The sequence below is a fragment of the Bufo gargarizans genome, chromosome 3, assembly GCF_014858855.1.
Source record: "Bufo gargarizans isolate SCDJY-AF-19 chromosome 3, ASM1485885v1, whole genome shotgun sequence".
NCBI classification, from domain to species: Eukaryota; Metazoa; Chordata; class Amphibia; order Anura; family Bufonidae; genus Bufo; species Bufo gargarizans.
The window spans coordinates 516,195,449-516,211,601 of record NC_058082.1 but is presented as its reverse complement, the minus strand read 5'-3'; the positions used below and the strand labels follow the sequence as shown (position 1 = coordinate 516,211,601).

At 44.4% G+C, this 16,153-nt stretch overlaps 1 protein-coding gene across 4 annotated transcripts in view; it reads right to left on the bottom strand.

The window, feature by feature from the left end:
- SH3KBP1 (SH3 domain containing kinase binding protein 1) overlaps positions 1 to 16,153 on the bottom strand; it is a 395,797-nt gene that overhangs the window by 148,091 nt on the left and 231,553 nt on the right. For all 4 annotated transcript variants that reach the window (XR_006388136.1, XM_044283978.1, XM_044283980.1 and 1 more), the window contains one exon: positions 7,420 to 7,613. Coding sequence is in view for 3 of the 4 variants with exons in the window: in XM_044283978.1 (XP_044139913.1) it covers positions 7,420 to 7,613 (194 nt within the window). In the remaining variant the exon portion in view is untranslated. The remainder of the gene's footprint in view (positions 1 to 7,419; positions 7,614 to 16,153) is intronic.

Below are 16,153 nucleotides of genomic sequence, written 5' to 3'. Positions count from 1 at the left end.
GCAATATTAGAAGAGTTATAATTGCATATTATCCTCCCTACCATTCTCTATTTAGGGGACTCTTAGGCCTCTTTCAGACTGGCATTGCGGGAAAAGGTGCGGGTGCGTTGCGGGAACATGCACGATTTTTTCTGCGCGAGTGCAAAACATGGTAATGCGTTTTGTACGCGCGTTTTGTACTTTCACAGAAGTTCGGGCTTGGGATCGGTGTTCTGTAGATTGTACAGAACATGGTTATAAGGGAAAATAATACCATTCTGAATACAGAATGCATAGTACAATAGCGCTGAAGGGGTTAAAAAAAAATATATTTTACTATGGTGATGGCCCATGTGATGACCAGAGTGACGTCACCGCAGGTCCTTTTCCTGTACACAGCAAAGAAGAAGACAGACGAGATGCCGGGCTGCGTGAGCAAGTGGATTAAGGTGAGTTAAATTATTTATTTATTTTTTTAACCCCTTCAGCGCTATTGTAATGATCTCTATCCCGATCGTCTCCTAGCAACCGAGCATGATAATCGCACCGCATCCGCACTTGCTTGCGGATGCTTGCGATTTTCACGCAGCCCCATTCACTTCTATGGGGCCTGCGTTGCGTAGAAAACGCACAATATAGAGCATGCTGAGATTTTCACGCTCATGTGCACAGCCCCAGAGAAATGAATGGGTCCTGATTCAGTGCGGGTGCAATGCGTTCAACTCACGCATCGCATCCGCGCAGAATACTCGCCCGTGTGAAAGGGGCCTTAGGCTTACTGTATAAATCTTGCAGCACTATGGTACGTTTACATATGTGAAGTGAACTCCGGCACCCTGATCTGGCAGAGGAACAGATTTCCAGAGTTCACCATATCCAGCACAGCTGGATAGGGCCATGAACCACAAAATCCCCATTGACTATAATGCAGGACTTTTTATGGGAAAGTGTCTGGATCCCTGTTGGGTCCCATTGTAGTCATTGGGGATCCAGCGGTGGGTGACCCTATCCTGACATGCCAGATATGGTGAACTCTGGTAGTCTGCTCCTCTGCCGGATCAGGCTGCCGGAGTTCACAATGTGTATATGAATTTAGCCTAACTTTGATTATTTGCACATATGTTATGCTTTGAAATTTGGTCCAAATACTAGTCACAGATTACATTTTTCAGTACAGATATATTGTAAAAAAAAAAAAGGTCCAGGACTGTATAGAAACTGATACTACTTGATTCAGGCTACTTTCACACTTGTGTTGTTAATTCCGATATTGAGATCCAGCAGATAATCTCGACACCGGAATTAAACGGATCCTTTTGATTTTGCACATCAGAATGCATCCATTCCATAAGGATGCGGTTGTGTAAAGTAAAAATTGATCCGTCACTAAATAAATTGAAAGTCAATGGGTGATGGATCAGTTTTTTAAGGATCCGTTTTTTTTTCCATTGCAAGCTACGGTTTTGTGTCCAGTCACAAAATGGAATGCTGCCGGAACAGAAAACATTCTGATGCAACCTGAAAAGATGTATTTCCTTTGAGAATGGATGGGGAGCAAACGGAATAGTTTTTTTTCCGGTATTGAGATCATCTGCCGGACCTCAATACCCAGGATCGGACTGGGAACTTAAAATGGCCCTGGAAAAAATACTAAAAGTGGTCCCATTTAGCAGTTGCGTCCAAATTGATGGAAGGCAGGGCCAGCAATACTATATTGTGGCACAATATACCAAACCAACAGAGCCCAATACCACAGTCCATCACAAAATACTGCGAGCAGCAGAAAATACATCCCAAAAAACTGTCACTGGCCGGGCGCGAGGAGGGCCCAGGCAACCCCCTAGGCATTGGCCCACCGGTAAGATCTATGGGCAACCCGCCCCTGTTAATACCGGAAAAAAACAACGCAAGTGTGAAAGTAGCCTCATATGGCATACTTACCTGGACTGTGTGAGGAATGTGGAATTATGATCCAATGCCAGCCATGATCTAATTTCAGCCATTTGCTGTCAGACAGCAGAGGGAGTGAACTCCATAGGGATCCTGGCTTCAAGCAGGCCACCTGAGTACAAATTCACAACTCACTCAGCCAGCACGGAGGCCAACTCATCCTACTGGAAAACCCACCCTGTAGTGGGTCTTAGCCATTACCTAGATCAGGGCTGGCCAACCTGCGGCTCTCCAGCTGCTGCAAAACTACAACTCCCAGCATGCCCAGACAGTCTACAGCTATCAGCCTACAGCAGGGCATGGTGGGAATTGTAGTTTTGCAACAGCTGGAGAGCCACAGGTTGGCCAGCCCTGACCTAGATCAATCAAATCCATCAGAGATCATGGAATCGGGGATTCATAAGGAATTATGAATTGCCCGTCCATCACAGGCATAAACCAGTTATATATCTGCGACCCTGAGGCCAAGACGGACATGCCCCTGGTTGTAGTTTGTGGGTAGAGTGCTGGGAAGTGGGGATACAGAGATCTCCCCGCAGGAACCTAACAACGGCACCTGTTGGTCCCAGAACCATCTCCCTGTGACCTTCCGGTCTGGTGCTATGGGCCCTAATGGGTTTAGTCGGTCTTTGGCGACCAGGACCAGGAAGGAGGAGTGGACTCCCGCCAGAGGCAGGGAGGGGAGTGGCCGACTGCAGGTTAAAGAGCCCATGCAGGCCAGAGTGTTTCTCTGAAGGGGGTCACATCGAGTACTGTGTTTGGAGCGTGGACAAACTGCTGACATCATTGCACCCATGTGACTACAGCCAAGCATTACAGCACCCCAGAACTCATTGTAACCCAAAGGACTACTCATCCATCTGGTAACTGACCCTTGCTCTGTTTAATTCTGTTGGTTTCTCACCCAATATAATCCCGTTAGCAGATCGGGCTTATATCAAACGAGGAACTGGTGGCAGTCTACCGGGCTGGGAAAGCTCTGCTTCACTGGGGCAGTGAGAAGGCTCTCTCAGCTTGTCAGGGTTGTGAGCGAGTGTGAAGTTACACTGTCGCTCACCCCACTGCCTCTCTGTGCCTGCGTGGACAGAAGGCATCTGTGTAAACTGTATTAAGCTGACCTTACGTGCTCCCGGGGAGGACGTTAACGTCAAATCTTGGAAACCAGTGACTATACCGCATTTCGTGAGCTCGACGTAGTTGACGTCAGACGGGGCTGCGAGGTGCGGTATTCGTCACAGACTGTGTCTGGAATTTGCACACATTGGGATAGATAAAATCATCACTCATTTGCATATTAGTGTGCTGTGCCATTCATTTCTCATCTTGGAGGAATTAGGCACATGCCCTGGAGAAGACTGCACAGTAAAGTTGTATGGATGTAAAGAATTCACGTGCCTCCGCCTGCATTATTTCCACATCATATCAAAGGTATGTATAAGGCTGTGCCCTCCCCACAGAAATATGTTCCTGGTCAATGATCTTTACTTAATGGGTGATTACTCAATAGTAATTGATTGCGTAGGATAGTTATTTATGAACAACTCTAAAAAATCAGAGTGATTGAGGTTCTATATCTGTAATCCCAAATGCAGCAGAAAATAATACAGGTATATAAGGAAAAAACAAATTAGTGACATTATCCTGGAGTCTAGGCGCACAGCACAAGTTAGGGTACTTTTCACACTAGCGGCAGGACGGATCCGACTATAATGGGGACGGGGGCGGAGCTCCGGCGCAGGACAGCAGTGCATGGCGGGAGGCCAGACTAAAAAGTCGCTAGTGTGAAAGTACTCTAAGGAAACTTTCAACTTGGAAAGTAAAGACATTGGTGATAATTTATTAAGACCAGCATTTTCCAAGCCAGTCTTAAGTCTGTTAGTGCTGCTGGAGGAAGTTCCAAAGTTAGGGCTCATGCACACGGCCTTTCTGTGCATTGGGGTTGCAATTTGCAGAATGCATAGTAAAACAGCGCTGGAGGGGTTAAAATAAATAAATAAATAATTTACCTCACCTTAGTCCACTTGATAGCGAAGCCCGGCATCTCCTTGTGTCTCCTTTGTTGAATAGGACCTGTGGTGAGCATTAAATACAGGTAAAGGACCTTTGATGACGTCACTCCGGTCATCACATGGTCTTTTACCATGGTGAATCACCATGGTAAAAGATCATGTGACGTACCATGTGATGACCGGAGTGATGTCATCAAAGGTCCTTTACCTGTATTTAATGCTCACCACAGGTCCTATTCAACAAAGGAGACACAAGGAGATGCCGGGCTTCGCGATCAAGTGGACTAAGGTGAGTTAAATTATTTTTTATTTTTTTTAACCCCTCCAGCGCTGTTTTACTATGCATTCTGTATTCAGAATGCTATTATTTTCCCTTATAACCATGTTATAAGGGAAAATAATAATGATGGGGTCTCCATCCCGATCGTCTACTAGCAACCGTGCGTGAAAATCGCACCGCATCCGCACTTGCTTGCAGATGCTATGCGATTTTCACGCTTCCCATTCACTTCTATGGGGCCTGCGTTGCGTGAAAAATCGGACAATATAGAGCATGCTGCGATTTTCACTCAACGCATAAGTGATGCGTGAAAATCACCGCTCATGTGAACAGCCCCACAGAAATGAATGGGTCCGGATTCAGTGCGGGTGCAATGCGTTCAACTCACGCATCGCATCCGCACGGAATACTCGCCCGTGTGAAAGGGGCCTAATAGGTGATGAATGTCTCATCAATTGGAGTCCACAGCTGGAACCCACCTTAACTTTAGAACACGGGTCCTCAGCCCCTTGTTCTTCCTCACAGAATGTCTGCGTTGAGGAGGAGTTTCAATAGAGCAACAGCCACTCTCGTCAATGTCTATGGGCAGGGGCAGATTGGAAAAAGAAAAGGGTATTCAAGTTGTTAGAAGCTATCCCCTGTCCCAGTGTTAAGACTCCCACCAATCATGAGAATGGGGCCCCTGTAACCTCTGCAGCCCACCTGAAATGAACGGAGCGGTCAGTTGGGCATGTGTGCCAGGTGTATCTGCCTAGCGGCCGTGAAGAGGGCTCGGACGGTCCACTGAGCATCAGCTACTGGGAAATTACCCTGTAGGGTGTATGGACAGTCTGCCCCCATCAATGGAGGTGGAAATTATGTAATCTTTGCTTTCTATCAGCCACAAATATTAAATGGAGCAACAGGATGCCAGCAAGACCACAGTAACTGCAATAAGGAGGAACTGCCTTCTCAGGACTCCTGTCAAGTTATGTTGGGGGTCCCATATTCGAACAATCTTTTTAAACAGAACTTTTACGGAATAAATAAGGAACTACAGGCTGCTAGTGTCACCTGGGGAATAGGTGTGCCCTAAATTAAATCCCCACCTCTGTCCCTGTCTACTTTCACGATCACCCTAATTGGCATACCACAACTGGTTGATGGTCCCTACTTATTTACGTGCTGGGGCTTACCAGGGAAAAAAATCAATAAACAAAGACACTAGTACGGAAACCTAGCCATAACCAGAATACATAGAGTCAAACGTACCGGATCAATCACTGATAGGATCACCTCCTTTACTTCAAAGCCAGAATCTGACTGAATCTTTTCCTATAAAACCATATATCAATCTGCTTAGTATCTCCTGCTCTGTAACATGATGTCTGCTAGTCAGACACCATATTCAATGTGACAGGTTACCTTAAAATGATTTACACCATTATTGTGGCAAAAAAAACTAAACTTTTTTTGCAAATTATGGCTTGCATCATATTCATGGCATAATTTGTGACTTTTTGCACTTCTTAACAATTTTGAAAAGTGGTGAAAAAGGGTTAGGGCATAGTGGGAGGTAGCAGGACCAAATACGGCCTGACATATTTAGTAGATTTCACACTAGAAACTGGTGTAAATTTAACTCTACAACAAATCACAGCAGGAGTAGACTTGAACTTCTAGTGCATGGACTGCCTGGAAATGTGCTAAATTTTTTTAAGAGGCACAGGCCAAGAGACAACTAGAGTAAGACGTGCCAAGTGTAATAGGACTGGAGTATAAAATGCCAGTCTCAGTATATTTGCTCCATAGACTTTTAAAGATCAAAAGACTAATGGGGTCATTTATCCAACTGGTGTAAAGTAGAATTGGCTTAGTTGCCCATATCAACTAATCAGATTCCACCTTTCATTTTCCAAAGGAGCTGTGAAAAATGAATGGATAAACGACCCCATAAGTTCTGTTACATGTTGTGCTTTATGCACCTTCATATCAATAACATTGTTAAGCAGCTGAATGCAAATAACTGATTGCTGGAATACAATACTAATGTTGTCTAGAAATAAATATGCATTTGCAGGAAATGTTATGTCCAGCATGGACAGTAGGATTCAGAATGAGTATGCAGTGACACCTGTACATCTGCAGGTTAGAGCTGTCAAAAGAAATCTACAGGTAAGGCTACATGTACACGAATGTTAAAACGGCCATTAAAACCGGTATGCTAGTTCAATATGGCCATTTAGGGGTTAAAAAAAATAACTCACCTAGTGTACTTGCACGCACAGAAGCAGTCGCTCCTCTTTTGATTGTGAAGGACCTGCACTCAGCAAGATGACATTACCATGCACTCCCAGCATGATTACGTGGTGACATCATCACACTGAGCGCAGGTCCAACGGCATATCCTTCACAACCAAGAGAGGAGTGATTGTCTCTGCACGTGCAAGTGGATAAAAAAAAACATTACAGCTGAAGACATTGGTGGAGACTATGGGTGCCACTATTGGGGACACTATGGTTCACATGGGGGACTTCATGGGCTACTATGGAGGACATTATTACAGCTGGGGGCCACGATGGGGGACATTATGGGCTACTATGGTGGACACTATTACTGCTGAATCCACTCTGGGGGATATTATTACAGCTGGTTGCCACTATGGGGACATTATTACTGCTGGGGGCCATTATGTATACTGCAGGGGTTGGGATTTTATTTAAAAAAGCCAATGAAATTCATCCTTTTCAATAGCCATATTTAACGGCCATGAAAAACAGATACTAAACCACTATTAAAAATGGACAGCCGGTCTGAAAATGGATGCACAAATGGTTGAAAAATGGCATGAAAAACTGAGTGTGTCTGTTTTTAACAGTCGTGTTCATGCAGCCTTAGAGATGAGTACTGTCTGTAGGTTAGACCTCTGTGCATGGAGGAGCATTGGAGACCTCTTTGTGAGAACTACTAGACAACCAATATTTACCAGTCCCACATATAAAGCAAAGAAAAACAGGAAATAATTGTTATACAGAATACACATAAACTGGGAAACACCAGACAATATGTGGTTATGTAGGATGATGACATATTGGATGTGTAAAATATGAAGAATGAGTGAGGGACACCAGGATCTTAGGTGTCTGTATGTGCCAGTGGCCAGGAGTCCAGGCTGAGTCAATGATATAAAATGTACATCATACAGCGTCCAGACGCATTACCTTTTCTACAGCAGCAATGTCATTTTCTATTTCGATTGACCTTGGTCGCAGTTTAATTGGTTTGTCTTTGAAAATATCCCCAAAGCCAAATCCCCTGATCTTTTTCGCCTGGTTTTCTGCTCCGCTTGTTCCATTAGTCCCTTCTGACTTGGAGTCGCCCCCATCACTTTCAGAGCCGGCAGTATCCATAAATCCTGCCAGGAAGAAAAACATAATTACTATGAAAACTTGGCCTGATTTGCAAGAGAAAAAAAACATGAGAAGGTAACTGTTTCTACTTCACTGTGCTTTTTAGTAAATTAGGTTTTGGGTTTGAAAAAAAATCACAATTATGTGAAAACATTAACAATCTTTAGCCTAGGAGGCAGATATTTTATTGCAGCACAGTGACAGAGCTTTACACAATCCTTGAACCCCCAGATCTTTACTCACCAATGAAGATGAGCAAATCAATCAATATAATTCAAATTAGTAAAAAAAAATAATAATGGGCATCCTTGAGCAGCGAGGGGCTCAAGTATGCTCCTCTAGAGACTCCCCCTCCCCCCGTGATGGCGTGGCCCTGTCAATCTCACACCAGCACGTTGCTCTGAGTAGTGACACACTCGGCTAAGCAGTGCAGATGCCGACTGTGCATGCGCTGATGCACCTCTGGATATACCCAGATGTAATTATAGTCAACAGGGTCCATCAGGCACAGTTTGTTTTCATCATATGACAAATCCGGAACTGCCCTTATTTTCTGGTGGGGAAAAAAGGCACAAATGTGAATGTGAACGTAGCCTTACTCATATACTGTACTTTTTGACAGCATGGAAAACACCTGTGAATCGTGTTTTTATATTTCGAAATACATGAAGATCCTTCCGTCCTAACTTTTGTCCTGATCTGTCAATAAATGTTCCGTCTTCTTTCTCAGGCCTCATGCACATGGACGTTGCCCAGCCGTGGCTGTATTGCGGCCCGTTAAGAGCGGGTCCGCAATATGCGGGCACCGGCCGTGCTGTTTCTCGCCGTGCCTCTGCACCGCAAAAAAACAGAACATGCTCTATTTTTTTGCGGTGCGGACGGATCACGGACCCATTCAAGTTGAATGGGTTTTGATCTGTCCCGGCCACCGCACGGACGCTGCCCGTGCATTGGGGACCGCAAATTGCGGTCCCCAATGCACGGAATGGCCGCACAACGCTGTGTGCATGAGGACTTAGCCTGTCAATGTGAGCTAAGGAAGTAATTTTTCTTAGTACTACATTATATTGTATTTTTTGCTTTGCTGGTGTAATCCCCATTTAGTATGTGTTGCACAATTGACAATGCAGTCCAGTGCACATCTTGCATGATGTATGCAGTCCTGGAACAGGAGTTCAAGGGTGCATATCTTTGTTCAAGATGTGAGCAAATTACCCGTTTGGAATCGCAAATCGAGTCTCTAAATGGGCAAATTGCAACACTGAGAGGCATTGACAATTTGCAAAAGAGTTTGCTTCTCACCGAGCAAGCACTCTTTGGGGTAGATGAGGGGGAGGGTGACAGAGAGGAGGCTGAGGAAAGTGAGGTAGCTAGCTGGGTAACATTAAGAAAGCGGGGGTAGAGGGAAGAGTGTCAGGGAGGCTAGCCCTGATCTGACACACCCCAACAAGTTTGCACGTTTGGCAGATGAGGGGGATGTCAGTCCAGGGATGGCACTGCCGCAGCCAGACACTTCCTCTGCCAGTCAGGGGAATGTCAGCTCCGGTAAGCAGGGGCCCAGGAGAGCAGGGCAGGCCAGACAGGTGCTGGTAGTGGGAGACTCAATTATTAGGGGAACAGATAGGGAAATCTGTCACAAAGACCGTAATCGCCGAACAGTGTGCTGTCTTCCTGGCGCTAGAGTTCGACACATCGCGGATCGGGTTGACAGATTACTGGGAGGGGCTGGAGAAGATCCAGCGGTCATGGTCCATATCGGAACCAATGACAAAGTTAGAGGTAGGTGGAGAGTCCTTAAAAATGATTTCAGGGATTTAGGTCAAAAGCTGAGGGCAAGGACCTCAAAGGTAGTATTTTCCGAAATACTACCTGTACCACGGGCCACACAAGAGAGGCAGCGGGAGATTAGGGAAATTAACAAGTGGCTCAAAAACTGGTGTAGGAAGGAGGGGTTTGGGTTCCTGGAGAACTGGGCCGACTTCTCTGTCGGCTACAGGCTCTATCGTAGGGACGGGCTGCACCTCAATGGGGAAGGGGCAGCTGTGTTGGGGAGGAAGATGGCTAGAAGGTTGGAGGAGTGTTTAGACTAGGGACTGGGGGGGAGGGTAATTATGTTATAGAATGGGAAGATAGTGCAGATAGAGACCGGGGGCAAGGTAGTGAGACTGGGGGAGGAATGGAAGGAGGGACTAGAACAGTTCAGAAGGAAAGGTGTAGAGTAAAAAATATACATAAACCTCTCAAATGTATGTATACTAATGCCAGAAGCCTGACTAATAAAACTGGTGAACTGGAATTAGTGATGTGTGAGGAGGACTATGACAGTGGGAATAACTGAGACATGGCTGGATGATAGCTATGACTGGGCGGTTAATGTGCAGGGTTACAGTCTGTTTAGAAAAGATCGTCAAAATCGGAGAGGGGGAGGGGTCTGCCTTTATGTAAAGTCCGGTCTAAAGACCACACTCCGTGAAGATATAAGTGAGGGACATGAACATGTGGAGTCACTGTGGGTAGAGATACATGGCGCTAAAAACAATAATAAATTACTAATAGGAGTTTACTATAAACCACCTAACATACCAGAGTCCACAGAAAATCTACTACTAAACGAGATAGACGAGGCGGCAAATCATAATGAGGTGGTTATTATGGGGGACTTCAACTACCCAGATATACACTGGGAAACTGAAACTTGTATATCTCATAAAGGAAACAGGTTCTTGGCAATAACTAAAGACAATTACCTCTCCCAACTGGTTCAGGACCCGACTAGAGGGACGGCCATACTGGACTTAGTATTAACCAATAGGCCTGACAGAACAACAGACGTGCAGGTTGGGGGACACCTGGGAAATAGTGACCACAAAGTAATAACCTTCCAATTATCATTCAAAAGAGTGTTTCTACAGGGAGGAACAAAAATACCAAACTTCAAAAAAGCTAAATTTAGCCAACTAAGAGAGGCCATAGGCCTAACTAAATGGGATAAAGTCCTCACAAATAAAAATACAGCCACAAAATGGGATATCTTTAAAAGCATCCTAAAATCTCATTGTGAGAGGTACATACCGTATGGGAATAAAAGGTTAAGGAACAAAAAGAAACCAATGTGGATAAACAGAACTGTAAAGAAAGCAATAAATGACAAAAAGAAAGCATATAAAACACTAAAACAGGAGGGTAGCACGGAAGCACTAAAAAACTATAAGGAAAAAAATAGAACATGCAAAAAACAAATAAAAGCGGCCAAACTAGAGACCGAGAGATTAATTGCCAAAGAGAGTAAAACTAACCCTAAAATGTTCTTCAATTATATAAATGTTAAAAAGTATAAATCTGAAGGTGTCGGCCCGTTAAAGAGTAATGAGGGGGAAGTCGCAGAGAGCGACGAGGAGAAAGCAAAGCTGTTAAATATTTTTTTCTCCAATGTATTCACTGAGGAAAATAAACTGTCAGATGACATGCCGAATGTTGAAATAAATTCCCCATTAAAAGTGTCCTGTCTGACCCAGGAAGAAGTGCAACAGCGACTTAGAAAGATTAAAATAGACAAATCGCCAGGACCGGATGGCATACACCCCCGTATCCTAAGGGAATTAAGTAATGTCATAGCCAGACCCTTATTTCTGATATTTGCAGATTCTATATTGACAGGGAATGTCCCACAGGATTGGCGCATGGCAAATGTGGTGCCAATATTCAAAAAGGGTCCAAAAACAGAGCCTGGAAACTATAGGCCGGTAAGTTTGACATCTGTTGTGGGTAAACTGTTTGAAGGTTTTCTGAGAGATGCTATGTTAGAGCATCTTAACGGAAATAAGCAAATAACGCCATATCAGCATGGCTTTGTGAGGGATCGATCATGTCAAACAAATTTAATCAGTTTCTATGAGGAGGTAAGTTCTAGACTTGACAGCGGCGAATCAATGGATGTGGTGTATCTGGACTTCTCCAAGGCATTTGACACTGTACCACATAAAAGGTTAGTATATAAAATGAGAATGCTCGGACTGGGAGAAAACGTCTGTAAGTGGGTAAGTAACTGGCTCAATGATAGAAAACAGAGGGTGGTTATTAATGGTAAATACTCAGATTGGGTCACTGTCACTAGTGGGGTACCTCAGGGGTCAGTATTAGGCCCTATTCTCTTTAATATATTTATTAATGATCTTGTAGAAGGCTTGCATAGTAAAATATCAATTTTTGCAGATGACACTAAACTGTGTAAAGTAATTAACACTGAAGAGGACAGTATACTACTACAGAGGGATCTGGATAGATTGGAGGCTTGGGCAGATAAGTGGCAGATGAGGTTTAACACTGACAAATGTAAAGTTATGCACATGGGAAGGAATAATGCAAGTCACCCGTACTTATTAAATGCTAAAACACTCGGTAACACTGACATGGAAAAAGATCTAGGAATTTTAATAAACAGCAAACTAAGCTGCAAAAAACAATGTCAGGCAGCTGCTGCCAAGGCCAATAAGATAATGGGTTGCATCAAAAGGGGCATAGATGCCCGTGATGAGAACATAGTCCTACCACTTTACAAATCATTAGTCAGACCACACATGGAGTACTGTGTACAGTTCTGGGCTCCAGTGAACAAAGCAGACATAGCAGAGCTGGAGAGGGTCCAGAGGAGGGCAACTAAAGTAATAACTGGAATGGGGCAACTACAGTACCCTGAAAGATTAACAAAATTAGGGTTATTCACTTTGGAAAAAAGACGACTGAGAGGAGATCTAATTAATATGTATAAATATATCAGGGGTCAGTACAGAGATCTATCCCGTCATCTATTTATTCCCAGGACGGTGACTGTGACGAGGGGACATCCTCTGCGTCTGGAGGAAAGAAGGTTTGTACACAAACATAGAAGAGGATTCTTTACGGTAAGAGCAGTGAGACTATGGAACTCTCTGCCTGAGGAGGTGGTGATGGTGAGTACAATAAAGGAATTCAAAAGGGGCCTGGATGTATTTCTGGAGCGTAATAATATTACAGGCTATAGCTACTAGAGAGATATCGTTGATCCAGGGATTTATTCTGATTGCCTGATTGGAGTCGGGAAGGAATTTTTATTCCCCTAAAGTGGGGAAAATTGGCTTCTACCTCACAGGGTTTTTTTGCCTTCCTCTGGATCAACTTGCAGGATGACAGGCCGAACTGGATGGACAAATGTCTTTTTTCGGCCTTATGTACTATGTTACTATGTTACTATGTTTATTTCACTGGGTGTTACAAGACTTCACATTCACAAACACTGACTTTTGTACATTTCCCAAGTGTACAAAAGTCATAGAAACCATTTAATAGAAATATCAAAGTCTTCAGGAGATCATTTCACCATGAAAATGCAGTGCAATCTGCAGGCAGCATGTTCTAGAGCAGGAGGAGCTGAGCAGATTGATATATAATTTTATGGGAAATGATTCTATTCATTTAACCCCTTCAGCACCCTGCCTTCTTGGCACCATAACCATTTTTTTCTGTTCACAAGGCAAAATGAGGGCTTGTTTTTTTTCAGAATAAGGCCTCATGCACACCAGTGTTTTTTCACTGTCAGTGATTTTGCTTCAGTGATCCGTGTCCGATTTTGCTTCAGTTGTGTTTCCTTGTGTCTTCCTTTTTTTTTGTCTGACAGGGGAAAAAAAAGGAAGGTTAAGGCCTCACACTGCCACCAATGTATTAAAACAATAGAGGGAGGAAGGGGAGGGGCGGGGTGGGGGGGGGGGGGCGCACACTGCCACCAATGTTAATGCAATAGAGGGGGGGGGGGGGCGCACACTGCCACCAATGCTATTATTACAATAGAGGGAGGGAGGGGGGGCAGGGGGGGGGGGGGGCGCACACTGCCACCAATGCTATTATTACAATAGAGGGAGGGAGGGGGGGGGGGGGCAACACTGGCCACCAACGAGTTAACTACAGGGGAGGGAGGGGGGGGGCCCACTGGCCACCAATGAGTTAAAAACAGGGGGGGGGGGGGGGTGTCCTGCCCCCTGCTGCCTGGCAGCACCTGCCAGGCAGCAGGGGGCAGTCATGTACACAGTTTTTTAGTATATTCTAACCTGAAGCATCCCCATCACCATGGGAACGCCTCTGTGTTAGAATATACTGTCGGATCTGAGTTTCGCGATGTAGCTCATATCCGACAGTATATTCTAACATAGAGGCGTTCCCATGGAGATGGGGACGCTTCAAGTTAAAATGTTCGGGTGTCCGCTTGTGAGCTCCGTTTGAAGGGGCTCACAAGCGGCCCCGAACGCATCCGTCCAGCCCTAATGCATTCTGAGTCGACGCGGATCCGCTCAGAATGCATCAGTCTGGCACCGTCTGTCCTCCGCTCAGCAGGCGGACACCTGAACGCTGCTTGCAGCGTTCGGGTGTCCGCCTGGCCGTGCAGAGGCAAGCGGATCCGTCCAGACTTACAATGTAAGTCAATGGGGACGGATCCGTTTGAAGATGACACACTGTGGCTCAATTTTCAAACGGATCCGTCCCCCATTGACTTTCAATGTAAAGTCTGGACGGATCCGTCTGAGGCTACTTTCACACTTAGAAATGTTTTAACAATATAATGCAGACGGATCCGTTCTGAACGCAAGTGTGAAAGTAAAGGGACTCCGGACTTTACATTGAAAGTCAATGGGGACGGATTCGTTTGAAATGGCACTATATTGTGTCAACATCAAACGGATCCGTCCCCATTGACTTGCATTGTAATTCAGGACGGATCCGTTTGGCTCCGCATGGCCAGGCGGACACCAAAACGAACAAACCACGGACGAAAAAACCGTCACGGATCACGGACCTACGGACCCCGTTTTTGCGGACCGTGAAAAAATACTGTCGTGTGCATGAGACCTAATGAAAAGTGTAATTTTATTGCACCAAGGTCTTGTAGAAAAAAAATGGACACGGACGCGGATACGGATGACTAGTTGTGAATCCGTTTTTTTTTACGGACCCTTTGACTTGAATGGGTGCGTCCTCCGTTTTCCACTGACAAGAATAGGACAGGTTATATTTTTTTGACGGACTGGAATCACGGACGCGGAGAAAAATCGGAGGACTATCAGTTTTTTTTCACAGATCCAAAGAAATGAATTGGACCTCCACTAAACTGTGAAAAATTACGGAGCGGACACGGATGCACACAACGGTCGTGTGCATGAGGCCTTAATTGTACTTTCTAAAGACACCATTTACTATTGCATATGGTGTAATGGGAAGCTGAAATACATTCCTGCTCCACAGGCTATTATATGTAAAATAGATTCACGCTCCTGATGAGTTGTGGCGTACAGTGCCATAGTGAAACGCGTTGAGCTGATGATCTTCTATTAGGACACGGCTCTCTAGGCAGGGTGTAGATGTGATGTTAAGCAGCACAACAGCTGACTTGACTGTGTGTATGCGGTCTGATACCGAGACCCAGTGTGTGGCTGCATATGTGGGTAGGCTGTTGTAGACAGCTGAGTGAAAATTCACATATAGATCAGTAATTGTGTGGATGGCTCTGGCAATTGCCTAGTACTCACTCATAACTGTTCTACAATTTAGGCTAGGTAGGACCGCTCTAGCTATGCACCTGTGCCTGGTTCAAATATAAGAACCGTGTCCGTGTCCAGATTTGAAGTTGTGTGGTGGATCCAATCAAACTCCTATACCACAACACTTGAGTCTTGAAGCCTGATAGTCACGGAAAGGGATATACAGTCTTTCCCATTTTAAATTAAAGTTTAATAAACACTTTATTATTTTCTTTTACAATACGTTCTTCAGGCAGTGATTTTCTATATATTTAGTGAACGTACAAAATAGTACCTTGTTTGTGTGAGACAATTTATTTTTGTCCCTTACGCCACTCGCCAGATTTTTTTTTTTATATTTTAGTAGTACAGAAATTTCGGAACACTGTGAACCCTATAATGTTTATTTTTTGTATTGTTTATTTATTTTTATTATGGGGAATTTAGTGATTTACATATTTACATTTTTTTTATATTTTTTAAAAACTTAAGATGACTATAATAAGCAATCATTAATAATTAGATTGCCTTTACAAAACAATGCATTGAATTGCTTTTCCAATTTATTGCAGGATTTCTATGTTCTTATAAAGCCTTGCCAACTGCAGGGCTCCATAAAAGCCTCCGAAAGCCTTAGTTTCTTCAGAGAGACCAGGGCTTTCAGATACAGCCCTGATCACTGCCTGGGGGAGCCGCTCAGGGTCCGGGATACCGGCTGTACAGAGGCTATGTCGGAGCCGTAATGCATAGGGAGTCCTTACAACCACCCTGCTAAATAAGGGATTAGCTGTTCTGCAATACTTTTCCTGTACTGGGACAACATTGCTTTCTATGCCTGTGCTGTGACATCACTTCAGTAATTATGTTTGCATTCTGACATCACTGTATACATAATCCTTGAAGCATGATGCTGTGCTTGTTGTTTTTTTATATTTCTATGCTCAATACTCCAATAGTTTGTCACCACTATGAATATTATTCTAATACTGTGACATCAGTCT